Source organism: Hyperoodon ampullatus (genome assembly GCF_949752795.1).
Source record: "Hyperoodon ampullatus genome assembly, chromosome: 17".
NCBI lineage: Eukaryota > Metazoa > Chordata > Mammalia > Artiodactyla > Ziphiidae > Hyperoodon > Hyperoodon ampullatus.
Genome location: NC_136930.1, coordinates 77,439,472 through 77,466,210, shown reverse-complemented (window position 1 = coordinate 77,466,210; position 26,739 = coordinate 77,439,472). Strand labels below are relative to the sequence as shown.

Below are 26,739 nucleotides of genomic sequence, written 5' to 3'. Positions count from 1 at the left end.
TGAAGAACTTTCGTTATGTAAAATATATATATATATATATATATATATACATATAAAACATTAAAAAAAAGAAAACAGGTATTAACAGGTACTGGTGAGGATGTGGAGAAACTGGAACCCCTGTGTGCTGTTGGTGGAAATGTAAACTGGTGCAGCCACTAAGGAAAACAGTATGGCAGCTCCTCAAAAAATTCAGAATAGAAACGACCACATGATCCTGCAAACCCACTTCTGGGTGTTTACCCAAAAGAAAACAGGATCTTGAAGAGATATGTATTACACCCATATTCATAGCAGATTATTCACAGTAGCCAAGAGATGAAAGCAGCCCAAGTGTCCACCCACAGAGGAACAAGCAAACAAAGTGTGCCGTGTGTATACACACACCAGGACCACCAGTGGCCACTGCCTGCGGCCTGGTCTGTCCCCACCCCCCACAGAGAGCCACCAGGGCACCTTTCTACCACTCCAGTCTGACCTGGAAGCCCCCACTGAATGCAAAATAAGATCCAAACCTTGGCCCATCAAACCCCGACTAGGACTCACAGCTGTGCCTGTGCCGCCCTCCTCCTCCCCCAGCCCACTTCCACTCCCAGAAGGAGTGCGCCACGATGGCACGCGTTCCCCTCCAGGCGCCACACCACGCACTGCGGCCCCTCTGCCAGCAACTCCTGCTCCTCCCCGCCTCCCTGGGATGGTATTTGTTATGTATCCATCCAGTACAGGACCGGTATCCAGAATACACAAAGTGCTTCTGCAAATCAATAAGAAAAGCACAGACAACCCAGAAGAAAAGTGGGCAAGACTGGTGTCCTCACAGAAGAGGACGTCCGAATAGCCAGGAAATGTGCAAAAGTGTTCCACTTCATAAGCCACCAGAGAAACGCAAACAAAACTCGACCATGAAGCCGTTACACACCCACTAGAAAGGACAGAAACGGCGCGTTGGCAGGGGCGTGGCATGCGGGAGCTGCAGGCGGCGCTGGTGGAAGCTGAATGGCCTGGAGCGCCATCTGACAGCCCTGGGACAGCTGCATGGGGGCCTCTCCTTCAGGCCCCGGTCGCTCTCCTGGGTGTGTCTCCAACCAAAATGTACCCTCAGGTCCAAAGGACCCGCAGTCTGGCAGCACTCTCGGTGCTCAGACTGGGAACTGCCCAAGCGCTCACGGAGGTGGGTGGGTGGGTGGGTGATGTGGCCCTCACAGTGGGAAGGAGCAGTGCTCGGGCCAGGCCGGGAGACGTGCCGTCTCGCAGGCTACCGCCATGTGGGGCAGACATGAGGCCCCTGTACATGAGGTGCACGCCGAGGCATGCTCTGTGCTGCAGGGCGTCTGCTGGGCTATAAGGGACTCGAGTTGGTAGGACCTGTGCTACGGCCTGAGCGAGCCCCCAAGGCCATGCACTTAGGACAAACCCCCTTTTCTGCTGCTATGCTTCACTTTAATGGGGAGCCTAACTCTCCCTCTAGACACAGGGGACCCCACCTGCCAGGCCATCGGCTCTCCAGGATTCACAGACACGCGTTCTAGAAATCCCCATCCTTGGAGCCTGCCTCAGACACGAGGACCTGGGCACGTCTGTCATGGTGGCTGCCAATGCATGTCTGGGAACTATGTGCAAAGCCACGTGAGCTCACGGCCAGAAGGACTCAGAGGCGATGGGCAGGACAGCACCTGAGCGTCCCGGGCACCTCTGCTCTGGGCCAGACCCGCCGCGGAGCCCTCTGTGCAGGCACCTGGGGACCCTCCGGACCTGCGTCTTCACCGGCAGAGTGAGCAGGGGGCTCAGCCAGTGCTGGCTGGTGCCAGGTGATAGCCCCTAGCACTGGCACTTCCCTCTCAATTGCCTGTTCCGCCCTTAAGCGCTCCGCAGTTACTTTCACTTAACTCTGTCTTCAAAGAGGAGAGAAGGATTCGTCCAACTCAGGCCCACAGGGAACAGGAGCTGAGAGTTGAGGGCCGAACCTCCGGAGAGCGGGAGTGGGGCGGGGCGCCCCAAGGTACCCAGCCCCGCCCACCCACGCTCTGGGCACGGCCCAGACGAGACCACGCCCCCACCCGGCCCCCGCCAATCCGCGCCCCAGCCTCGACCGGCCCCACCTTCTCCAGGAGCACGTTGACCCGCTCCTTCAACAGGCAGTTGATCATCACCGTAGCGGCTCGGGAGCAGTTCTTGTCGGGGTCTCCCAGGCCCTCAAACAGGGTTAGCAAGAGGCTGATGAGCTGATCTGGCGGGAGGCGCTTGCCAATAATCTAGGAGGGCAGTGGCGTCAGGAAGGCTGAGAGCACAGGGTCAGCACACCTTCCCGGCGGAACATCCCAGGGGCTCGAGTTTCCGGGGAAGGGCTGACAACATTTCCGCCTCTCAGTTCCCTCCTCCAGCCTTTCCCACCCTCTTACAAGCCCTGTAAGGCTTCGGGAGCTCCTGCCAGTGCAAGGGTGGGGTGGCCCAGGCACGGGAGCCCCTATCCCCAGACTGAAGCCTGGCCAGGTCCAGGAGGCAGCCTCCAGGGCCTCCAGGCCCAGGCCCCTGGAAGGGGGTCCCTGGGCAGCTGCAGGGCCCAGGTCAGTGTGCCCTCCCTGAGGCTCCTCCTGACCAGTGGGGTGGGCTGGGAGTGGCCCTGGTGGTGCAGCCTCTCTAGAACTCTCTAGAATACACAGAGTCAAGGGCAGATGGTGGCATGTTCCACCCTGGACGGCCCGGCCACCGAGACTCTGCGGACCTTCAGCTCCCCCTGCAGCCCCTGCCCTTCCCTCCACAGAAGAGAGCAACCAGGAGTTAAAGCAGATAAACTTTGTACGAAGAAGAAATAAAAGTGGTCGAATATCCAAGAAGTCTGATCCCAAACATACAGTTCCGCTCTGCCTGGACTCGCCCAGGGCAGGGTCTTTGCTTCCCAGTGTCTGAGCAGCCCCCTCCCCCTCCCCCCCGCCACCCCCTTCCCTTCCTTCTTCGGCAGGAGAGAAAGCCTCCTGACCCCTGAGGGCCATTTCCATCACCAAATGGAACAACAGCACCGCCCTGGCTTGGGGGCTCACGGGGTGGGCTAGGGGCAGCTTTCTCAACCCTTTGGAGCCGGGGCTGGGCTCCTGCCCACACCCTCCCCGCTGGGCCTCGGAGGGAGGGGGGACCCCAGCAAGCACAGGAGGGGGCGGGAGGTGGTGCTGGACACCAAACTCTCTGAGTGGGACCCGTCCGCGTGCCCGGCCCGGCACCCATGGAGCCCGTGCGCGAGAGGAGCTGCCGCAGAGGCGCCCTGGGCCCTGACCGTGCAGCCCCTCCTTCCCTCGCAGGGGCCCTGGCAGGTACCTGGGCTACGCTGTGGCAGGTGTGGAACAGGATGGCGGGGTCAGGGTGCACCAGGCCGTCCTTGAGGCTGAGGAGCTGCTCAACCGCATCATCCCGGTAATCGCGGGAGAAGCCTGCAGCGGCGGGACGGAGTGCAGGGCTGGGTGGAGGCCTCCGCTGGCCTCCGGAGGCCCCGACTCTGCTCCCTCACCACACCCCCCGCACCTCGGCCCAGCCAGGGGCTCACCCTCGTAGCCCAGCTGGAGGTAGAGCAGGGAGTAGACACAGCTCACAGCCTCCTGGCGGGTGGCAGGCCATAGGTCCGCGCACCGTGGGGAGAAGAGGCCGAGGAGGAGGCCCAGGTTGTGGAAGGGCACCAGGGCCTGGAGAGGCAGATGTGCGGGTGCTGTAGGGCCACGGGGGCAGATGGCCAGAGATGGGGGCTGGAGCTCAGGAGATGCTGCGGTGGGCAGGTGCCGCCTGCACCCAGATATGGGCAGGGGTGTGAGCAGAAGGGCAGCCCCTGTCCACCCCTGTGGCCAGCAGGGCCCCTTGTCCAGCTCCTCCTCCTGCATGGCGACCCTCAGCCCCCAAGTGCAGGTCCCTAAGAGGGGAGGAGGGCCGGGCGAGTAGGTGTGTGCAGGCAGAGGGCCGGTCGGGCTCTGCTGCCTCAGCAGACACATGGGAAGTCCCCGCCCCAGAAGGCAAACCCGCCGTCTGGTAAGGGGGCTGCTGCACGAGACCCCTCTCCTCCTAATTCGGTCCTGGTCCCACCTTTCAGAGCCTTTCCTGCTCTCCTCAAATACGAAGCCTTCCTGACCCTGCTCTTAGCAAAGGGCCTTGCCTCCTACGCCCTGGACCTGGGGACATCAACTACCGCCCCCGCCAACACGCAGCCCTCAGCCTTCCTGGCTCCACCACCCTGCTGTCAGCCCCCTACACGAGAGGCCTCCCCAGGGAAGCACCGCGCCCCGCCCCTGCCCTGCACAGGCTCCTTAAGGACGTGTAGGGCTCCCGGGCTGCTGCTCCTCCCAGAAGTCACCAGAGGGGACTCCGGAAGGCGGGAAGGCTGGAGCGCTGGACAGAGGACCACCAGCTGCTGTTCCTCTTAGTGAGGGCAGAGCTCTGTCTCGTCACAAACAAACGTGAACTCTGGCTGGACCAGGGTTACATGAACAACAGGCCACAGGAGAACCTGGGTGGGAAAAGCCGTCTAAGCGAGCAAACAGACAGATGCTTCCGAACACGACGAAAAATAAATACTGCCAACCAGATCAAGCATCGCTCTTAAGAGTGAGACCGTAAAGGCTTGGGGCTGCCGCCAGCTTTCATCTTCCCTCCAACGGCAGCACGAACTAACGTGCATCAATATTGGGGGAGAAAGGCCAAACTCGCGACATTTGTAAACTATGATGACTGTATCTGAAGAGCACAGAGAATTAATCAAAGCTTCATTAGAAAAAACAGCGGAATCTTATAAACTACCCAGTTCCTAAATAGCCAATAATCCATCGTTTTCCTGCCTACCAGCAATAAGCAAATTATTAAATACAGTGGGAGAAAAAGTTAGGCTGACAACGGCAACAGAACCTGCAACCCAGAACCTGCCTCTGAGGGGCCCAGAGGGACCTGGATGGAAAGGCCCATTATTAAAAGATGTTACTGCTCAACACACGAAAATGTGGGGTTCATGCCCCCATAAAGCCGCGCTGGGAGCATTTGAGGACCCTCAAACCACTTGATTAATGGTCTTGAAAGAACTGTGAAACTCTGAAAACGTGAAAAGGAGCTGCTTACTCTTAGCAAATGTTAAAATGCATAATACCCGCGCGGTCCTTGGACGAAGCTCCTTCCCACCCACTCCAACCACTGAACAATACTTGCCTTTTCCGCAGCATTCCGTGGGCTCAGGCCCCCCTGCCTTTGCCCAAACTGGTGCTTCTGCCGCGAACGCCCTCCTGCTCTCCTTTCACACCCAGGTCCCCATCACCCTTTCCCTCCTCTGGGGAGCACATCAGGCGCCAGTCCCGGCCCATGATCCCGCTCCCGAGGACGAGGGTGCCCATCAGGTTGACACCGAGCGGCCAGTCCTGAGGACAGTTCCTGGCCCTCATGGTCCTCCGTCCACGGCCAGAAAGAGGACGGTGGCACTCGCTGGGATGCGGGATGAGCCCAGGCAGCAGCTGGGCAAAGGGCAGAGAGCGTGCTGGCACTCAGAGGCACAAGGGCCCCAGGCAGTGGTCCCCAAGCCGAGGGGCCAGGAATAGGGACAGGGCAAGGGAGTGGCCATGCGGGTCGCCACCTGGGTACTCACGCTGATGTGCAGGTGCTTCAGGAAGTACTGCAGCAGGAAAGCGCTCAGGCCAAGCGCTCGCACCCGCTCGTGGCCCCTCGGGGACTTGATCCATGGGCTCAGGTGCTGGGGAAGAGGGGGGCTTCATATAGGTGCCCTGCCTACAGCCACCCTTCTGGGTGTGGAGGCCAGTGTGCCAGGTCAGAGCAAGCCCCTTGTGCAGCGCACCCCGCCCCGTCACTCCGTCCTGCTGGCCTGGCTCATGGCCACGGCCACCCAGAGCAAGTCAGGCATACAGAGGGACAGGGTGTTCCTAGGAGTGGGTTGGTCCCGCCCCAGCCCACTGCAGTGCTGCAAAGGGCAGGAAGCCATGCCGTAGGCCACCGCAGGCCAGTCTGCCATCACGATGGCCCCAGAAGGTCAGGAGTGCATGTCTGGGGTACCTCAGGGTCTCTCCATCCCGGCACCATGTGATGGAGGGGAGGGGAGAACCAGCTCGGGGCCCCCATCTGGGTCGGGGACCACACCCATCTGCATACCCACCCAGGCAGGAGGGGGTCCCCCCGCCGCTCACAGACCCCCCCCCACCTCCTTGCATAGCATACCACACTGTCCCCACGGCGCCCCCGCCCTGGTGAAGCGCACACCCACCACACACCTCCACCATGACCTGCAGGCCCTGGGGGGTCATGTTTCGCTGAAGGAGGCTTGTCAGTAAGTCCTTGAGGGCCTGCATGGTGTCCAGGTACAGGGGCTGGAACGAGAGAAGCGGCCGGTCCCACCGTGACCCTGCCACCCGCGCATGGGCATCCGTGCGGCCAGGGCCATGCTCATACCTCCTGGTGGCCGTCCACCCCCTCGGGCTCAGGCAGCACGGCCATAACGCCGTGAAGGCAGCTGTGGATCAGGTCCGCCTGCGCCTGCCCCTCCAGCGCCGGCTCCAGGGAGCTGAGCCTCGAGTTAAGGGCCCAGCGCTCACGCAGAGGGGCCCCCCGGCCGGGGCCCCCAGCCCCCGGAGGAAAGGATACGCCAGGTAAGTGCAGGCGAGCATGGCCTTCTTCCGCATGGGCGTCCTCAGGGAGTCCGAGGGCTCGGCCTTGATGAACTCCTGGGGGAGCAGCCGCGGGATGGCCCTTGGCCACAGCACCGGCCTGCCTCCCCGCCTCCCAGCCAGCGCCGCCCCTCACCCACTGGGGCACTCAGGCCCCTCCCCAGGCCCCGCCGGCGCTCACCATCATCTGCGCCACCAGCTCCGGCTTCCTCAAGAGCTGGAAGGAGCTGCCGTGGGAGCTGCTGCAGATGGCCTGGCTGGCCATGCAAACGCTCTGCGCGAGGCACAGCCTCAGGGCCAGGTCCTGCGGGGACGCTGGGCTGCAGGTAGGCACCAAGGCCCGAGGCAGCAGCCGCGCCCTCTAGGCCCCTGGCGCTGAGCCGGGGTGGGGGCCGCCCACAGCAGCGAGACCAGACCACCGGCCCGCTCTTCCCGCCAAAGCCAGAAACGCTCCCCTCCACTCTGGGGCTCTTGGCCAGCCCCCGCCGTGGGCCACGGGGGGTCTGTGAGGGAACCCGGGGCCCTTGGCTGTCTGCCCGGCCTGGGCCTGGAGGGCCCCGGGTCACGGCCCCAGGCAGACGCCGTAGGCAGACGCCCGCTCCATCCACCAGTGGGGTGGCTGGAGGTGCTCCCAAGGTGGAGGGGAAGCCTGCTGCCCAAGAAGAGCCCCGGCAGAGGGGGACTGCCCCCCACTCAGTCAGAGAGACCACTCTCAGCACAGCCCCACCGCCCGGCCGACTGCAGGGGACCCGGGGTGGAGGGTCTGCTCTTTAAGGGGAGACCCAGCCGCTCCAGAGGGGGCTTCCAGGTTAGTGCCAGAAAGTCCAGAGGGAAACATGTTAGTGAGGCCGGAGGCCACTGTCACTGGCTGCAGAACTCACCCCTCCCTGGCGCTGGCCAAGAGGGCAGCCGTGGGTGTCAGGGGGCAGAGCCAGGAGAGGGGCTGCGGCCGAGGCCCCGCGCCCAGCCTGCGAGCCCTCACCTCCCCCTCCTTCCCACCCACCGTCCAGGGCCTGGGCCAGTGAAGGAGCTCCTGGGCCCCCATTCTGCTCCGAGGCGGTGGCGACAGGCCCCGGAGGGATGTCCCGAATGCTCTGCCCTTGGACTGGGACCAGGAAGCCCCAGTGAGCACCCCGGCTGCCGCCCCGGCAGCTCACGGCCCAGCCTGGAGAAGAGAGAAAAGCAGAGCCCCCACTCCACTCCTGCACACTGTACCTTGGTCTCTACCTTTATCCCCAGAACCTGAACGACAGAGGTGACATGAGTTAGCACGTGAGGCCCCAGTGGCGGCACCCCTCCCTCTCTCCCTCCCCGCGACACGGCTGGGCACCCACCTTGGTGCTGAAGCACTGGGACATGTTCCGGAAGATGTCTGACTCCACCCTGGCCAGCAGCAGCTCGCGGGGGGCCCGCGCTGCCACGTGCCCATAACACAGGATCAGTGTGCTCTTCACTTTCTCCACCTCGTTCTCACTCCGATCCTGAGAGGCCGGAGGCATCAGCAGGGCTCTGTGACACGAACACCGCCCCCCCACAGCAGCCGAGCACTCCAACCCCACGTGCACAGGAAGAAGGGCACAGCTGGGCGGGAGGGAGGCACCACCCAGGCACCACCCAACGCAGAGAGCCCCGAGGTCGGGAACAGCAGGACAGGACAGGACTGGGCAGGCTCGGGCCTGCTGGGGACCGAGGCAGGAGGGGCACGCAGGAGGAAGAGCCGGCGGGCTGAGAGCAACGGAAGGGCCAGAGGTGGGGTCCCTGCCTTCGCTTGGTGGCTGCCCAGGAGCCCCCCTCCGTCCTCAGGGCCTGTTCACACTACACAGCCCTGAGATTCTGTCACTGGCTGACCCAGGCACAGGGAGACTGAAAACCTAGGGACAAGGGCTGGGGTGGAGGCCCACAGCGGGGGTCCAGCCCCCCATGGGGCTTCAGCGAGCACGCAGCCTCCACTGGCCACCAGGGGGCAGAGGACGCACAGATAGGCGGTGGGACAGGAAGGTGGCCTCCCCCAGCGCTGCTGCCCTGAGCCCCTCTCATTGCCCCAGTCACCAGCTGGGAGGGAGCCCTCATCCGCCAGCCCCGCCCACGACCGGATGCCAGCTCCCTGACCCACCCCCAACGTGCGAGGCACCAAAGCCTAGGAAGCGCCAGGACCAACCCTCCACCCCACAGAATCTCAAAATGCAGGGTACCACGGCTAAGACAAAAATCACAGGACAGGCCCACCCCAGACCTCCCCTTCAGCGGTCAGCCTGACCTTTGTACCTTAAAAATGTTGAAAATGCCGGCGGATTTTCTGAACACATCTGACTTTACAAAGTCCTCCAGCTGGGCCAGGGTGTCATCCAGGTGGGAGCTGGCACAGATCCCAAAGCAACAGGCAAGGCCCTGGGGAGGTACACAGGTGCACTCACACCTGGGCAGGGTCGGGGACGGAGAGGAGTACACATGCATGCGCACACCATCCAGTGCATCTGTGCACACCACACACACCCACAGGTACACACGCTGGCTACACGCCTGAGAGGACAGAGTGGGCACTGCCAGCAAGCCTGCGGGCACCCGGGCTTCCCGTGGGGAGGGGCGGCCACCTCACGCTCGCTCTCCTCCTGGTATCTGGCCGTTTCCAGCAGCTCCTGCAGATGCTTTCTCACCACCTCCTTACTTGAAGCAGCACCCAAGGTGGTTCCTATGCATTTATACAGGAAGTTCTGCAACGAAGTCAGAGAACAGCGCTGCGCCTCCCGAGCAGAGGGATGGCCGGCACTCCCGCAGCGCTGCCCCGGCGGTGTTCGCGCTGCCAGCGGACGTGGGAACCCACGACACCGAGCGCTGCAAGGACCAGATGAGTTCTGGGCAGTGTCTGAGGAGTAGGAGGTGGGTGCGGAGCCCCTGCATCTCCCAGCCATCAGCCGCTACCAGGAGGCTCCCAGGCCTTCCCGTCCAGCCTCTGCCTGGACCACAGGGGCCACCAGAGACAGGCTCAGGCAGCAAGTGACAGAGAACCAAGGAACAGGGACTGAGGACCAGGCCCACAAGAGCCCAGCAGGTAATCCTCCCACACCTCCTCCTGGGGCGTCCCCCCTCCCCCTGCACCTTCTCCTGGGGCGTCCCGTTGTAGTTGGGTAGCTGCTTGCACATCTCCAGGCTCAGCTGGCAAATCCATGTGTTGTCAGACACAACAGCCAGAGTGTCCCGAAGGAACTGTGGGCAGGAGCTCTACCAATGAGGGGCCGGAGCTCGGCCTTTCACTGGACTGGCTGGGGAGGGACCCAATGCCTGGGGGTGTCACAGGCAGGGACCTCAGGGTCCTGTGCCATGGCTCTGAAGGGTTGTAGATCACTTTCGAGCCCAGACAAAACAAATTCTGGGTGGTCAGGCACGCAGCACACAGGGGCACAGACAGCTCTGAGCCAGGCAGGGGAGAGGAGAGAAGGCTCCAGCGGCCAGAGCAGCTCGAAGCCCCTGTGATTTGACTGATCACAGCAGGGTGACAATCTGTGAGGTCAGTAGGCAGTGCTCACCCCCAGAGACACCCACCTGTCCCTCTGCTCCTCCCCCAGCCACACCGTTAGGTCAAGGCAAACATCACAACCCTGGGAAGGTACAGTTCCCCTAGCATTGGCTGCCCCAAGCTCTCCCCGCCCAGGCCAGAAAAGGCCCCTGGGTCCAATCCCCGCCCAGGCCAGAAAAGGCCCCTGGGTCCAATCCCCGCCCAGGCCAGAAAAGGCCCCTGGGTCCAAGACAGGCTACACTCTCGCCTCCTCTCCCTTCTCTCACCATCAGCAGCTTCTCCTCCCATTCCTTCCGCGACAGGGTTTCCTCCGTATATCCTGAAACGACCAGTCATCCACTCAGCCCAGCAGACAGACCCATGCCCACAGGCAGGAGTGCAGGGCTCAGAGCACCACCCCCTGCCTGGCCCCATCAACTCTAGCACAGAGGAAGAAAGGGCTGCGCGTGCCCACATCCAGTGTGCTCCCAGGTGACAACCAGCAGGGAGCATCTTTTCAGCCCCACTGTCCAGGCCCTTTCCTGAACCACAGCAGAGGCCATTTCTTCCAACTTTCAAAACCCTGGTCCCCACTGGCCAGGCTTGGTGCCGACTGGCTGAAAGAACGGGATCAGAGGAGGAGCGGCGCCGTCCACCTCTGGGCCTCACCGTCCAGGTGCTCCAGCAGCAGGGGGATGGCGGTCGCCCAGCGCGGACCCAGCGCAGGATGGATGTCCCGGTGAAGGACGCTCAGGAGGCGCAGCGAGGCCGCCCCGCGGCCGCCCCCCAGGCAGGGGCTGGAAGACACGGCCTGGAGGAGCCGGAAGTGAGCTCTCCACCGGCGCCCAGGGCCACAGCGCCCCAGCGCCCCACACGAGGCCGAGCACGGCCTCCCAGGTGGGGCAAGAAGCCCCAGAGACGCAGCTCCCCAAAACCCCGCCTGGAGCACCCGACAGTCCCCACTGCGAGACAGTGTCCTTCTCACAGCAAGGACAGGGTGAGGACGGGGACAAAGGAGCGAGCCCATTCCTCCCCACCATCCCCAGAGTGCGCGGCCGCCCAGCGGTCACCTGCCAGGGGAGGTGATGCTTCTGGGAAAGCAAGCCCCCAGTGCACTGCTTACCAGGAGCCTGGTGGTCATGGCGTAGGGAGACGGAAGGGTCACTGCAGGGGAGACAGACATGCAACACTCAGGGCCGCCCGCGCCCGGGGGTCAAGGTGGGCTGGGGGGCCGGGCCAGGGCCGGGGGCGCACCGTTGCCGTTGTACTGAATGAGGAGGGCGTGGGCCCCCGCCTCCTGCTTCTTCTGGGCCAGGTGCACGAGGCTCCTGCAGAGCGGGGTCAGCGCCCCGGTGAACCGCACGGGGATGAGGAACTTGAGCAGGTATGGCCAGAGGACCTGGGGGCAGCAGCAGGGGGGTCTGCAGGCACGTGCAGCCTCCCTGCACCCGCTCCCGGGTGGGCGGGCAGCAGACCCCCGGGCCGAGGGGTCAGGAGGGGCGCGGTGGGTCCCAGGGGGTGAGTGGCTCTCACGTCGCCCATCCTGTCCACGGTGGTGCTGACCAGGTAGAGGGTGCTGACACTGATGGCCCGCACGCTGTCTGCCGCCAGGGCCTCGTTGTCGGCGCCCAGCTTCTGAGGCTGCAGGAGGGGAGGGCGGAGTGTGTGCTCTCTGCTCTCCAGGTTACACCATCGTGGGCTCTGGCCCCGAGGACACGGCCTGAGCGAAGCAGGACAGACCCTGCCCAGCCCCCACTGAGGGGATGCCCATGTCACCTGTCACGGGCAGGAAGCTCACTCTGCACTAAAATCGCCCAAGGAAGCCGGCTCACCAGGCTTGGTTCAGCCACCAGAACAGAGGGAACCTTGACTCCGCCCTGGTGGGCAATGCCAATGTCCACAGAAACCGGAGGCCCTTTGTGGACCTGATAATAGGCTGAGAAAATGGCATTTTCTACGAAGAACAGAGACAAGCTCCAGAACCCGATGGGCCAGTGGCTTCTCCCAGACCTGAGGAGACAGTGCTCCAGGGCCCGGCTCCCTGGGAACCTTCCATGCGGAAAAGGACTCTGTTCTCCAAACACTCTGAGTCTTCAACTCATGCTTTGAAATACCGAAAAGCAAACACTGAAAACCAAGAGAACCTGGGAAAACTGCAATGACTGTAGGAGACATTTAACACCTCTCCCTGAGAAATCAAAGATGGAGTAGAAAAAACAGAGGTATTTAATAGGGTCTAAATAGCAATTTTTAAAGCATGCTCTAAAAATATAGATAAATCTTAATACCAAATACACACAAACAACTTTGAAAGTCTGACCACCTATTAGGCTAAAAAGAAGATCTCAACAAACTCTTAGAAGCAAAAATAAACCTGGCCAGATTCAATGTAGAGAACGCAATAAAATTACAAACCCACAGTAGCCACGAAAAGCTAATCACCTAGAAAACTTTAAACATCCTAAAAGAAACTTTGGGTTAATAAAGAAATCACACAGAAACTGCAAACTATCCAATAGTGAACACTGAGGACACATACAAAGCCCAACAAAAGCAGAACTATCAGGACCCATAGACCAAGAACATAAACTTAACCTGAAAAACATACTATAGGTGGGAAAATATTAATATGAACCAAGAACAAGAAAAACATGTGAAAGAATCTAACAGTTAAATACAGAATTTGATTCAAGAAATTAATAGTGAAATGGTTGCTGTTAATAAAGAAATTACTGACTTGGAAGAACAGATTGAAGACCAAGGAAATGAAAAAGAAAGATATTAAAGAAGTGCTAACATTCAGATAACAGAAGTGCTGGAATGAGAGAGAAATAAAAATGGAGAGCAAGAAAAAATTCAAGAGATAAAGGAGACAAATTCCCCCCAGAAATAAAAGATAAAAAGAGCTTATCTGAAAAGTGTCCACAGAGCTAGAGGTAAGGACAGGTCAGGTGAGCCTGGAACATCTTCTTGTGCCAGAAAACAAGGAAAGGCTCACTCAAAAAAAGATGGAGACGTGCCCTGCCTCAAGGACACAGGAGCCCGCTCCATGGGGACTCTCACAGGCCAAACTCAGAACAATTTGACCACCAAAACCAACGACAGAAATGCATGAAATAGTAACCCATGAATCCACACTGAGATATTATATATGAACATAAAAATAGCAAAAAGCTCTTTGTCACAACAGAAGGCCAAAAAAATAAGTATAGAAAATTAATGGAGTTAGAAAATGAACAACTGATGCTAAAACTAGTAGGGAAAACTTTAATCAGCAAGTTATCAAAGTTTACACATGTTGTAACATGTGTCCAAATCTCCTTCCTTTTTTTTTTTTTTTTTTTCCCGATACGCGGGCCTCTCACTGCTGTGGCCTCTCCCGTTGCGGAGCACAGGCTCCGGACGCGCAGGCTCGGCGGCCATGGATCATGGGCCCAGCCGCTCCACGGCACGTGGGATCTTCCCGAACCGGGGCACGAACCCGCGTCCCCTGCATCAGCAGGCAGACTCTCAACCACTGCGCCACCAGGGAAGCCCCCTCCTTCCTTTTTAAGGTTGAGTAACATTCTACTATACAGACAGAGCAGACCGTGCTTAGCCAGTCACCCCTTGATGGACACTTGGGCTGCTTCTACCTCTTGGCTATCGTGAATGACGCTGCTACAAACATGGGCGTGCAAGTATCTCTTCAAGATCCCGCTTTCATTTCTTTTGGGTAAATACCCAGAAGTGGAATTGCTGGATCATATGGTAATTCTGTTTTTAATTGTTTGAAGACCTGCCATACTCTCTTCCACAGCACCTGAAACATTTTACATCCAGGAACTCGTCTTTTGAAACTTCCCTAAGTGAGAAGTAAGACTGTTTTGGCTGCCTAAGCGCTGAACACGGGCTCCCCTGGGAGTCTGGCATTTTGCTGGCTGTGGCAGAAGGTGCCTACCTCCAGTAACAACCTGGACTCAGGCTGTCAGATGGGCTTCCCTGGGCTGCATCCCTCTGATGCGGGAGGGAGTGTGCTCCGTGTGGCCCCTCCTGGGAGCACACAGGAAACCTGCACATGGATTTTAGCTATGAGGACAGTTACCTCTGAGTCCTACAAGCCCTTCTGGTGAACCACCAAGCATGTAGGTGGTCTTAGGACCCTTTACCCAGACACAAACCACCAAAGCTTGCTCAAGAAAACAGATAACCTAAATAGTTCTTTGTCTAGGAAACAATTCATGGTTAAAAGCTTTTCAACAAAGAAACCTCCAGGCCTACGTAGTTCCACTGAGGGATTCTACCAAAGACTTAAGGAAAAAATACCAAATCTTCACAAACTCTTCCATAAGTTAGAAGAGGAGGGGACATGTCCAAACTCACCTAATGAAGGATCACCAGAGAGCGACATTACAGGAAAGTATAGGCCAATAACCCTCTTGAAGAGGTGCAAAATCTCTCAACAAAGTATCAGGAAATCAAGTCCTGCAATATATTAAAAGCATTATAAATCATGACCAAGTGTGGTTTATCTTGGCACTGCAAGGAATTCAATACCTAAAAAGCAATCATTTATGTCCATTTCAAATTCAAAAGAATTGAAAGCAGAATCTTTAATATTAAAAGACTGAATGTGTTCCCCTTAGAATGGAAACAAAGTAAGGGTGTCTGCGCTCATCACTTGTATTCAGCATTGTAATGGAGATTCTAACCAAGGCAATAAGGCCAGAAAAAGAAATAAAAGGCATTCAGACTGGAAAAGATTGAGCTGTCTATTGGAAAACATGACGTTCCATGTAGAAGATCTCAAAGAATCGATAAAAAGTAAGGCCACAGGATACAAGGTCAATATGTAAAAATCAACTATTTCTACACACTAGCAATGAACGACTGGAACTTGAAATTAACAAAACTATACTATTACAATAGCACTAAAAACATAGTTACAAATCTAATAAAATATGTGCAGAATCTATATGCTTAAAATTATGAAGTACTGACGAAAGAAATCAAAGATGACCTAAGTAAATGTAATGCACCATTTTCATAGATGGGAAGACAACATCAATTCATCAAAAGATAGCAATTCTTCCCGAAGAGTCTACAGATTCAACACAATCCCAGTCAAAATTATAATAGGTGGGCTTCCGTGGCGGCACAGTGGTCAAGAATCCGCCTGCCAATGCAGGAGACACAGGTTCGAGCCCTGGTCCAGGAAGATCCCACATGCCGCGGAGCAACTAAGCCCGTGTGCCACAACTACAGAGCCTGCGCTTTAGAGCCTGTGAGCCACAACTCCTGAGCCTGTGAGCCACAACCACTGAAGCCTGCGTGCTTAGAGCCCATGCTCTGCAACAAGAGAAGCCACTGCAATGAGAAGCCCACGCACGGCAACAAAGAGTAGCCCCCACTCGCCGCAACTAGAAAAGCCCACGTGCAGCAATGAAGACCCAACGCAGTCAAAAATAAAAACAAATAAATAAACAAATAAATAAAATTCTAATAGGTTTATTTTTGTAGAAATCAACAAGATGATTCTAAAATTTATATGGATAAGTGAAGGAACTATAATAGCCAAATGAATTAGAAAAGAAGACTGAAGTTAGAGGACTCATGCTACTTTGCTCCAGAATTTACTGTAAAGCTTCAGGCAAGACAGTGTGGTCCTGACAAAAGGACAGACGCAGACCAGTGGAGCAAAACAGAGTCCACAGTCACTTGATTTTGACAAAGGTGCAAAGGCAACTCATCCACGTGGAAAGAAAAGTCTTTTCAGCAGATGGTGCTAGGACATCTGGACATCCACGTGCAAAATAATGAGCCTTAACAACCACACCTCACACTAAACAAAATTAACTCAAAATGGATCACAAATCTATATGTAAAACCTCGAAGTTAAAACTTCCAGAAGAAAACATCGGAGAACATCTTTGTGACCTTGGGTTAAGAGAGGATTTACTAGCTAGAACCAAAAGCAAGAGCGATAAATAAACACCTGATAAAGTGGACTTCTAAAATATTAAAACATCCGCCTTCTGAAAGACATTGTTAAGAAAATAAAAAGATAAGTATGACGCAACAGACTTGTCAGAAAATATTTACAAACCATAAATCTGATAAAGGACTTGCATCCAAAATATATAAAGAACACTCTGTATTCAATAATAAGAAAGTAAACAACTCAAGAACAGGCAAAAGCTGTGAACAGACACTTAAGGAAGACATGGGGATGGCAAACATTGGTCGTTGGTGAGATGCCAGCCTGTCAGGACAGCTTGAGAAACAAACAGCCCGGACCCGAGCCTGCAAGTGCCCACAGGGCCTCTCATCCGCTGCTGCTGGGGCCGTGAGATGGCACAGCCGCTTCAGAAAACCGTTTGGAGATTTCTTATAAAATTAAATGCACACTTTCCATTCGTGCTTACCCAGGTGTGCAAACGCATGCTCCCACAGAAACCTGTACCCACACGGTCACAGTGGCTTTTCTCGTAACTGCCACACTGCAAACAGCTGGAGGCTCCTTCCTCTAGAGAGTGGTTAACAGACTGGCACGTCCGTACCACGGAATGCTACTCAGCAGTAAGACAACAAATCACTGGCACATGTGACAACACCCCCGACAGAGGTGGGGAATCAGGGGCCCAGGAGCAGGAGGGTGGGGCCGCACCCTTACCTCCGCCTCGGGGGGCAGCGCGCACTGCTGCACGATGTACTCGATCATGGCCTCGCCTCCGGGCTGCTCCAGGTAGCCGTGATGGGCCATGGCACTGATCACCTGCACCACGGCCCGCTTCACCTGCCCGGACCAAGGGAGAGTGGCAAGGGCCTCAGAGGAGCGCCGGACAGCACGACGGCCCAGCTGGGCGACAGAACCTCACCCTTCCCTCTGCCTGCGCCTGTACCTGCCCCCACCTTCTCCCCAGACCCCTGCTACGAAGGCCAGCCTGCGGCCACGCTCGCATCCCCAGGGGGAGGCCTCTTCCTCCTCTTTCCCCCAGCCCCACCCCTCCCAGGAGCCAGCCCTGCTGCTCTCTGGCTCCCGACGCGGCCGGCGCCTCCCTGGGTGTCTCCCGACCCCGTTTTGCCCTCTGGGCCAGGTCCCTGCTCTGCACTTGTCACTCAAACACTCCTGAGAGCTCTGAGTGTCCTGCTGTCCAGCCCCTTCGGTAACTCTGTCTGGTGGCTCCAAGGAACGGCTGGGCCGTCGTGGCCGGAAGCAGCACCCTCTTCCCAGGACAGAGCTGAGGGGACCTGCTGCCGCTGAGCCCGAGGAGGGAGGATCAGCCCTGCCCTCGGCTCTGGGCGTCGCCCCCAAGCTCTTGGATGTCCCACCTGAGCCCCGGGTCCTCGTTTCCCTGAGGCTTCGGCCACGCTGAATCACCTAACCATGTGATGGTTGAGGGCGGGGGCTTCGGGCCAGGAGGGGCTGGACTCTGAGGTCTCCATGACGGAGGACCGACAGAGACCCCAGACACAAGGCTGGGGGCTTCCCTGGGGGGCAGCCGGCACAGCACTGCCAGGGAGCCCAGGCTGCCCACGGCTCCACAGGGAGAGGGCAGCGGGGCTCCGACTTTAGACCCTGCTGGGCCAGCCCCCTCGTGCCTCTTCTGTGGCTGATGTCAGCCTGTGTCTTCTTGGTGTAATAAACCATAATGTGGGTATGACGACTCTTTTGAGTTTGGGGGTTCTTCTAGAGAACGATTGAACCCCAAGGTGGTTTTGGGGACCGCTTCCTAACTTCATACTTGGTTAACTCCATCAGGAGGAAGCTGGGGGTCCCAGACACACAGCTTGGCAGATGCCCAGGCCTGCACGCACCCACTGAGGTCTGGCCTGGCTGAGAGGCGGCTGCCGGGTCAATGGTGGCCACACGGCCCGCAGCTGCTCACGGCGGAGCCAGGGCTGCCCGCTGACTTACCTTGCTATTGGTATCCAGAAGAGGAGGCTTCATGGAGGAGAGAATAAAGGGTTGCTTGACTTCCATCTGAGCAGCTGCAGGAAACAGAGAGATGGCTCAGTCTCCTCCCCACCACAAGGCCCAAGGCCACACTGCCGGGGTTCTGGCCTCAGTGTGGCCCTCCACGTGGCAGGAGGAGTGGACCGCATATGCACAAGCCCACCCATTTCTCTCCAGCGGGCGGGAGGGGGAAATGACCTTTTTCAGCAAATAACATTATTTCACCCAATTAAAAATTTAGGAGGTTTGTAGTTTAGGGCAGCAGAGAAAGAGCGGGCTGAGTAGGTATCCCAGTTCAAGTGCAAGGGCCAGGGGGTCTCCTGGGGCATCAGAATCACAGCAGGCTCGTTAGGCATCACCAGTCGCTGTCCCCTCTCCCCACTCCAACCTGCAGGCCCGGGTGGGCTCAGGCGTTCACTTCTCACACATTCCCAGGTGAGCTGGCGCTGAGGACCCCACTTTGAGGACCAGCAGTATAACCCTTCCTTTCCTGATATTTATTTATTTTAATTTTTTTGAGGTGGGGGGCCCGCACCACGCCGCATGTGGGATCTTAGTTCCCCGACCAGGGATCGAACCTGGACCCTCGGCAGTGAGACCGCGGAGTCCTAACCACTGGACCGCCGGGGAAGTTGCATTCTGATATTTAAATGGGGGTAAAAAGTGAATATCAAGAAGTGGTTATGAGATTAATAAAAATAAAAACAAAGAGGGACCTCCCTGGCCCGGGTTTGATCCCTGGTTGGGAACTAAGATCCTGCAAGCCACATGGCGTGGCCAAAAAAAAAAATTTTTAATGAAAACAGAGACTGGGAGCACAGTGATGGCGCTGTCATTCCAAGGACAGCCCCAGGGGAGGGGTGTGTCATGCTCCCACCTCACACGGGAACTGGAGGCCTCACGGCCTGGAATGGCTGATTACAGGTCTGGGGCAAGAAATATACAGGATGAGCTTAGTTCATCATCAAAGGACTCAGAACCTGAAGAAGTCTCCCCCACTGCCCGGAGGTGCCACAATTTGAGCTCCAATAATGGTAATAACTATAGATAACAAATAAGGACCTACTGTCTAGCACAGGGAACTCTACTCAGTGCTCTGTGATGATCTAGATGGGAATATAATCTAAAAAATAGGGGATATACGGATACGTGCAGCTGATTCACTTTGCTGTACAGCAGAATCTAAAATGACACTGTAAATCAACTATATTCCAATAAAAATTAATTTAAAAAATAATGGTGATAACTGCAATGAACTGAAATTTCTCAAATATGTTTGAATTCATGAGTCCCTGTGATATTTTTAAAGAGCAATGGTCACCTTTAGCAGGTGACAGGGGACCAGTGTATTAGCTTGAAAACTGACAAAACAAAGCAGCCAACAGCTGAGCCTGCAGTTCCTACAGGAGCCACACTTCTGCGTGGCTGAGTGGCAGATGAAGAGCATCTCTTTGTCAAGGCACCCGGCGAACCGGCGCAGCACCAGCCGTGCCCCAGGCGGCGAGCGTCAGTGCCGCCGAGGCCGCCGGGTACACACTGTGCCCCCTACAGTCTTGCCAAAGGGACTCCACTGGAGTCTGAGTTCTTGCCAACTTTCAAGAATCCAGACGGACGAGTAAACCTCAATCTGCACCTCAAGGACACAGCCCGCCAAGCTGACCGTGTGAAACTCCACAGGTCCAATGGCCTAGGCTCTTCCACGGATAAATTACAAGGGAAAGAAAAGAGCACAGGAAACCTGCGGTTTAAAAGGGACTGAAATGTGGGGAGTGTTGTTTAGTGGGGACAGAGTTTCAGGTTTGCAGGATGAAAAGCGTCCTGGAGGTGGCTGCACAGCAATGTGAATGTACTAAACGCTGCTGAGTGTACACCTATGACGAGGAGCATGGAAAATTTTATGTTATGTGTATTTTACCACAATTGTAAACAAGCAAATTAAACCGAGGGCCAAGCCCCCCAAAAGGGAGAGATTTATATATATATATATATATATACATAATTTTAAAAATGTTTACTTTTTTACTGAAGTAGAGTTTACTTACAGTGTTGCTGGTGTTCAGCAAAGTGATTCAGTTATACATATACGTATCTATTCTTTTTTTTTTTTTTTGACTGCATTGCATTCGTTGCTGCGCGCAGGCTTTCTCTAGCTGTGGTGCTCAGGGGCTACCTTTCCCTGAGGTGCGCGGGTTTCTCACTGCGGTGGCTTCTCTTGTTGTGGAGCACGGGCTCTAGGTGTGTGGGCTCAGTAGTTGTGGCTCGTGGATTCTAGAGCGCAGGCTCAGTAGTTGTGGCGCACGGGCTCAGTTGCTCCATGGCATGTGGGATCTTCCTGGACCGGGGCTCAAACCCGTGTCCCCTGCATCGGCAGGCAGGTTCTTAACCACTGAGCCACCAAGGAAGCCCTATGTATCTATTCTTTTTCAGATTGTTTTCCATTATAGTTTATTACAAGATACTGAGTATAGTTCCTGTCCTATACAGTAGGACCTTGTTGTTTATCTATTTTATATATAGTAGTGTGTACCTGTTAATCCCAAACTCCTAATTTATCTCTTCCCCCCAATTTTCCCCTTTGGTAACAAGTTTATTTTCTGTCTGTATATTTCTATTTTGTAAATAAGTTCATTTTGTCATATTTTAGATTCCACATAAAAGTGGTATATTGGGTTTCCCTGGTGGTGCAGTGGTTGAGAGTCCGCCTGCCGATGCAGGGGACGTGGGTTCGTGCCCCGGTCCGGGAAGATCCCACATGCCGCGGAGCGGCTGGGCCCGTGAGCCATGGCTGCTGAGCCTGCGCGTCTGGAGCCTGTGCTCCGCAACGGGAGAGGCCACAACAGTGAGAAGCCCACGTACCGCAAAAAAATAATAATAATAAAATAAAATAAAAATAATAAATAAATAAAAGTGATATATTGTGTATGTCTTCTTTCTGACTTACTTCACTTACTATGATAATCTCTAGGTCCATCCATGTTGCTGCAATGGCATTATTTCATTCTTTTTATGGCCAAGCAGCATTCTATTTTTTATATGTACCACATCTTTCTTTTGGCCATGCCACGTGGCTTGCAGGATCTTAGTTCCCTGAGCAGGGATTGAACCCGGGGCCTGGGCAGTGAGAGCACCGAGTCCTAACCATATATACGTACATACACTTATGGCCAGAGAAAGAACTTAAAGGAAAAAATGAAAGACAAGTGGATACGAAGTGACTTTGGAACATCATCGCGAGAGAAGAATTAACAAAGGAAAGGCAAGCGAGGCTAAGCGCGTAGAAAACGTTCAGTGCCGCTAATGACCATAAACAGCAGGTCAGAGAGGAAGCAAAGGCCCGGCCGAGGCCCGCAGGCGCCTGGGCTCCCGAGGGCGTTGTGGCTCAGGTGAGAGGCCTTGCTCTCTGTCCCAGCACCACCCTTCCCCAGGGAGCCGGCAGGCCACCAGCCACGTGCTCCTGGGCTCACGGCAGGACCCGGCCCTGCCCGCCAAGTGCTGCCCCCTCAGTCCCCAAACCCAAGAGCTGCCAAGTCCACAGGCACCATCCGGTCCACATGCTTGTTCCACAGAGGGTCAGACAGAGAACACTTAGGCTTCCAGGGCCACAAGTGGGCTCCATCACATATTCTCTTTGTTTGCTTGTACAACCCGTTGCCATGTGAAAACCACCCTGAGCTCACGGGCTGTACAAAAGCAGGCTGCAGCCCTGATGTGGCCCACAGCCACGGCCACGTCCACGGCCACTGTTTAGCAACCAAGGCTCACCGGAAAAAAACAGACTTAAGTGTGAAAACTGTTCAAGCTTATTGCTGATTAAATTAGCCTTAAAAGCAAGAAACCTGAATTCTTCCATCCAGTTGTGAGGAAATCATCAGACACACGGAAATTGAGGGACTGTCTACAGAACTGGCCTCAACTCTTCTCAAAGGTCCACGTCTAAGATACAACTAAGCAACATATGCCCGAGCGCAGACCCCACACTGAGGGGCAGCTGCGGCAGACAGCGTGACGGGGCAGCGGGACTGAGCCACCAGACCAGCGGGCATGTGGCAGCTGCCGGGCCCAGGGTCAGGGGCACTGTGTCCCACTGTCTGCAGCCAGCTGTCAAGGGCAAATGTCAGTGATGGACACCTGCTGGGAGGCAGATGAGCACTATCGCTGCAACTTTTCAAAAAGTTTGGAATTTTGCAAAATAGAAAGTTGGGGAAAATATTCAAAGAATTCAAAGCAAGATGTTCCTTTTCACCTAAAAGCTGGACAATGTCGGCCTTTTCCATCTCTGCGCCACAAAGGGCACTTACCGGCCGAGTTGATGATGTGCCTCAGGACCTGGAGGGTGCCCACACGGGTCCTCTCGTTGCTGGTGTCCAGCTTGGGCAGCAGGAAAGCCAGCAGGCGGTCAGGCGAGCAGCAGGCTGCAGGGCGAGCGCTCGTCAAAAAACTGTAACGAGCTGTCCTTTGCTCCCTGCTGGCGGTCTGCACCTCCAAGACAAGCAAGGCCTGGCGGCCAGGGAGGCCGGACGCTCGGGGCTGCGGCCCAGCCAGGCCTTGGCTGTATGCTCCCCAGAGACACAGGCGGGCAGCACACTAGACAAAGGGCCCCCCGCCCCCGAGAGCAGCCAGGCCGCCGGCCTCATACCCAGCACCGTGAAGCAGCGCAGCACCTCCTTCTGGTTGCTCATCACCAGAGGGCTCGAGGACTCCACGGGCACGCAGATCTGCTCCAGGAACAGAGGGCACGGTCACAGGGGCCCAGCAAGGCCACGGGAGGGACAGGTCCCGTGAAGATGCTGGGCCCAGGTTCCACCTCAACCACCACGCAGGGGCAGGTCCCTCAGGCGCTCTCTCACCTGGGTGCAGGAGCCCCTCACCTGTGACTGGAAGCGCCCTGGGGACCTCAGCCCACACCGTACAGCTGGCCCTCTCAAGGGAAAAGAGTCCTGCTCCTTCTATACCCCACCCTTCCCACCACCAGCCAGGAAAACAAATTCCCAAGACACATTCCTTGATGAGAAAGGAGACAGTTTCCCGCTTTCCTGGGCATGACATCCTGGGCTGGAAACCACGGACCTCTAGAATACAGAAAGCACTGGAAACCAAAATACCTAGAGTCCATTCGTTCAAAACTGTATAAGAAAAAGAAGCTGCACTAGTAAAAGTAAAAACAGAGGGGCTTCCCTGGTGGCGCAGTGGTTCAGAGTCCGCCTGCCGATGCAGGGGACATGGGTTCACGCCCCGGTCCGGGAGGATCCCACATGCCGCGGAGCGGCTGGGCCCGTGAGCCATGGCCGCTGAGCCTGAGCGTCCTGAGCCTGTGCTCCGCAACGGGAGAGGCCACAGCAGTGAGAGGCCCGCGTACCGCAAAAAACCCCCCAAAACCAGAGGCTGTTGGCAGATGTGTCTCTGGGCTCCACTGCACCTCAGCGGGTGACACTCACCGGGGGCTGAGCTCTGGGTGGCACCCCAGCCCCCACTCAACCCCTCAAGGTCACAACAAAGGACACCCGCAGGGCCTCTGGGCACAGGGCTCTAAGGTGAGAAGTGACCAGCAGTGGCGGCCGGGTTCTGCTCCAGGCCCCCAGGGTGCTCCTTGTCACTTCCACTGCAAAGACCTAACCTGGCCATAAAAGGCACCACGGCTTCCTACCTGCTCCCGGGCTCACTCAGCCGCTCAAGCAGCCCAGGAGCAGGGAGCCGGCTTGGAAGCAGAACCCCCGCCCCACGGGGAGCCTTTGGAAGATGCATGACGGTGACCACGCGGGAGCCTGAGCTGCTCAGGACTCCATAGTGACTTGGAGAGAGTAAACCGCTGCTGTTTTCACGTGCTAAGTTTTGGAGTGATCGGTCAAAGGGCAATAGATAACTAGTGCAAATGGGTAGTCATCCAGAAAAAAGATAAAACTAGATTCTCACTCTTTCCCTAAAGCAAACTCCAGACGGATTAAACAGTAAAAGTATAGGGGAAAATGAGAGAAGCTAAAAATTAATTGCAGAACTCGAAAGCCTTTTCCAAGTATAGCAAAAGCTGAACTGTAACACAAAAGATGGATAAATGATGGTGTAAAAACTAAATAATTTTGCATGGCAAAAAATACCATAAACAGAGCCACAGATAACGGACAAAGTAGAAACAAACATTTATACCTACATGATATGAGACTATAAATAACTGCTACAGATCAATATGAAAAAACCCCCTAAAAACCAATAGGAAAACAAAAGACATGAATGGAAAGCTCTAAGAAAAGGAAATATCACATTTTTTCTGCCTTTTCAGCTTTTATATATTTATATTTCCCGTTTAAACCCCACCCCCATCCCATAGATAATCATTGTTTGCTTTTACGGTTTTATGCAATCACTTTTATATTAAGTAAATGATATTGTACCATATCTCTCATTTTTTTCCTCACTTTTTTCAGAGCTGTAAACTTTTTCTCCATAGAGATCTCAGGCATTCTTCATTAGGTGAATTCCCAGACACTTTACAAGAAGTTTCTGTCGCTGTTGTAAATGGTCATTTGTTTGTACTTTCTAGTTGGTCACTACTGACGGAGAAGAATGCTCCTGACTTTTACAGGGTGGTCTTGTAACCGGCAAGCTTGCTGAACTCAGTTCTAGTATTTGTGAACCGATTCGGTTCATATATGAGCGCCTTTCTGGATGAAGAAATCAACCACCCATAAGACAAACGTCTACTGAGTGCTCACGAGTAACAGGCACCGGTGCTGGGACAGCAGGGACAGAACGGAGCAAACCCTCCCCCTCACGCCTGTGCCTTCTCGCTGCGGAGGCCCGAGTGGCGACCCACCCGCTGCCGAGTGTATTAAGAGGAGCCCGGGGACCGGGACGGAGGGTGGGTGGCCGGGAGGAGAGGAACGACAGGTCTGGCCCCGCTCCCCCCATTCCTGTTCTTTTCCCCATTCACACTGAGAGCGGGGCTCCTCCCTGCTGCTGACACTAGAGGAAACGTTCCTGCCCCCCACTCACCGGGACGTATGCGGAGGGTTTGGGTATTTAAACTTCGTCAAGTTAGAGAAGTTCCTTTCTGATCCTGGCTGCTAAGAGCTTTAACGACAAATAGGTGTTGAACTTTATCAAAAGCTTTTTCTGCATTGATTGATATCAGAGAATATTTTCGGGAATCTCATTCCATGATGAGGTGAGCTGACTGGCCTCAGCGCTGTGCAGCCCCCTGGCTGGGCCCTACACCCCTCGTGTACTGGGAGTGCAGTGCTGAGGGTGCACAGTGCTGAGGGTACAGTGCTGAGGGCGCAGTGCTGAGGGCGCAGTGTTGGGAGCACAGTGCTGAGGGTACAGTGCTGAGGGCACAGTGCTGGGAGCACAGTGCTGAGGGCGCAGTGCTGAGGGTGCAGTGCTGAGGGTGCAGTGCTGGGAGCACAGTGCTGAGGGTACAGTGCTGAGGGTGCAGTGCTGGGAGCACAGTGTTGAGGGTGCAGTGCTGAGGGTGCAGTGCTGGGAGCACAGTGCTGAGGGTGCAATCCTGAGGGTACAGTGCTGAGGGCGCAGTGCTGGGAGCACAGTGCTGAGGGTGCAATGCTGAGGGTACAGTGCTGAGGGTGCAGTGCTGGGAGCACAGTGCTGGGAGCACAGTGCTGAGGGTGCAGTGCTGAGGGCACAGTGCTGGGAGCACAGTGCTGAGGGTGCAGTGCTGAGGGTGCAGTGCTGAGGGCGCAGTGCTGGGAGCACAGTGCTGAGGGCGCAGTGCTGAGGGCACAGTGCTGGGAGCACAGTGCTGAGGGTGCAGTGCTGAGGGTGCAGTGCTGGGAGCACAGTGCTGGGAGCACAGTACTGAGGGTGCAGTGCTGAGGGCACAGTGCTGGGAGCACAGTGCTGAGGGCGCAGTGCTGAGGGCGCAGTGCTGGGAGCGCAGTGCTGAGGGCGCGGTGCTGAGGGCACAGTGCTGGGAGCACAGTGCTGAGGGTGCAGTGCTGGGAGCGCAGTGCTGAGGGTGCAGTGCCGGGAGCACAGCGTAGGGTAACTCCCTTCACTGAGCACACGATCCTCACATCTAGCCTCACAGTAGTACACCTAGATTTTTCTGTGTGGTCCTGACTTGGATTTGGAATCAAGACCAGCCTCAGAGAATCTATCAGGCAGCTCTGGATCCTTTTCTCATTTCCAAGCCCACCTGTGTAGAGTGGAAATTAGCTGTCCCTCAAAAGTTTGGAAGAACACAACCTTCAAACCACGTGGGTCCTGGGTTTGCTTTCAGAAAGGAAGGGCTTGGAATGTTGTTTCCATTTCTTTACTGGTTTAGTCAAGTTTTCTATTTTTTCTCTGCCAATTTTGACATTTTTAAGATTTTTCTAGGAATCTATCCACTTCATACAGTTTTTCAGGTTCATTACCATTGCTCACACACTAAAATTACTATTTAATCTCTCTACCATAGCCCGACCCCCGGCCCTCACTGGGCGCCGACCGTGTGTGTGGCAGGTGAGGGCTCAGGCCGGCGGGCCCGGGAGGCCAGGCTGGCATCCCAGCAGGTGTGGGAGTGGAGCATGCCCAGAGATGCCCCAGGGGGTGGGGGGAGCAAGGAAGTCCACTCTCCCTGCTTCTCTTTCTCAAAGAGCCGCCTGCCCACACTCTCTCTAGTTTTCCGGCCCTCTTCTCTCCCACTCAGAAAGTCCCATGGACGCAACGTCCCCCCAGAGCTC

General features: G+C 56.0%; 1 protein-coding gene across 1 annotated transcript in view; it reads right to left on the bottom strand.

Annotated features, from left to right (window-relative positions):
• MROH1 (maestro heat like repeat family member 1) overlaps positions 1-26,739 on the bottom strand; it is a gene marked incomplete at its 5' end in the record, with an annotated part of 54,233 nt that overhangs the window by 13,541 nt on the left and 13,953 nt on the right. The window contains 23 exon segments of the mRNA XM_079722230.1: positions 2,100-2,252; positions 3,310-3,422; positions 3,536-3,671; positions 5,603-5,707; positions 6,240-6,413; positions 6,415-6,529; positions 6,610-6,689; positions 6,814-6,936; positions 7,848-7,874; positions 7,967-8,113; positions 8,898-9,020; positions 9,224-9,343; positions 9,729-9,836; positions 10,413-10,465; positions 10,795-10,936; positions 11,249-11,289; positions 11,380-11,524; positions 11,659-11,814; positions 11,816-11,845; positions 16,778-16,900; positions 18,023-18,096; positions 22,360-22,473; positions 22,698-22,776. Of these exon segments, the coding sequence (XP_079578356.1) occupies positions 2,100-2,252; positions 3,310-3,422; positions 3,536-3,671; positions 5,603-5,707; positions 6,240-6,413; positions 6,415-6,529; positions 6,610-6,689; positions 6,814-6,936; positions 7,848-7,874; positions 7,967-8,113; positions 8,898-9,020; positions 9,224-9,343; positions 9,729-9,836; positions 10,413-10,465; positions 10,795-10,936; positions 11,249-11,289; positions 11,380-11,524; positions 11,659-11,814; positions 11,816-11,845; positions 16,778-16,900; positions 18,023-18,096; positions 22,360-22,473; positions 22,698-22,776 (2,481 nt within the window).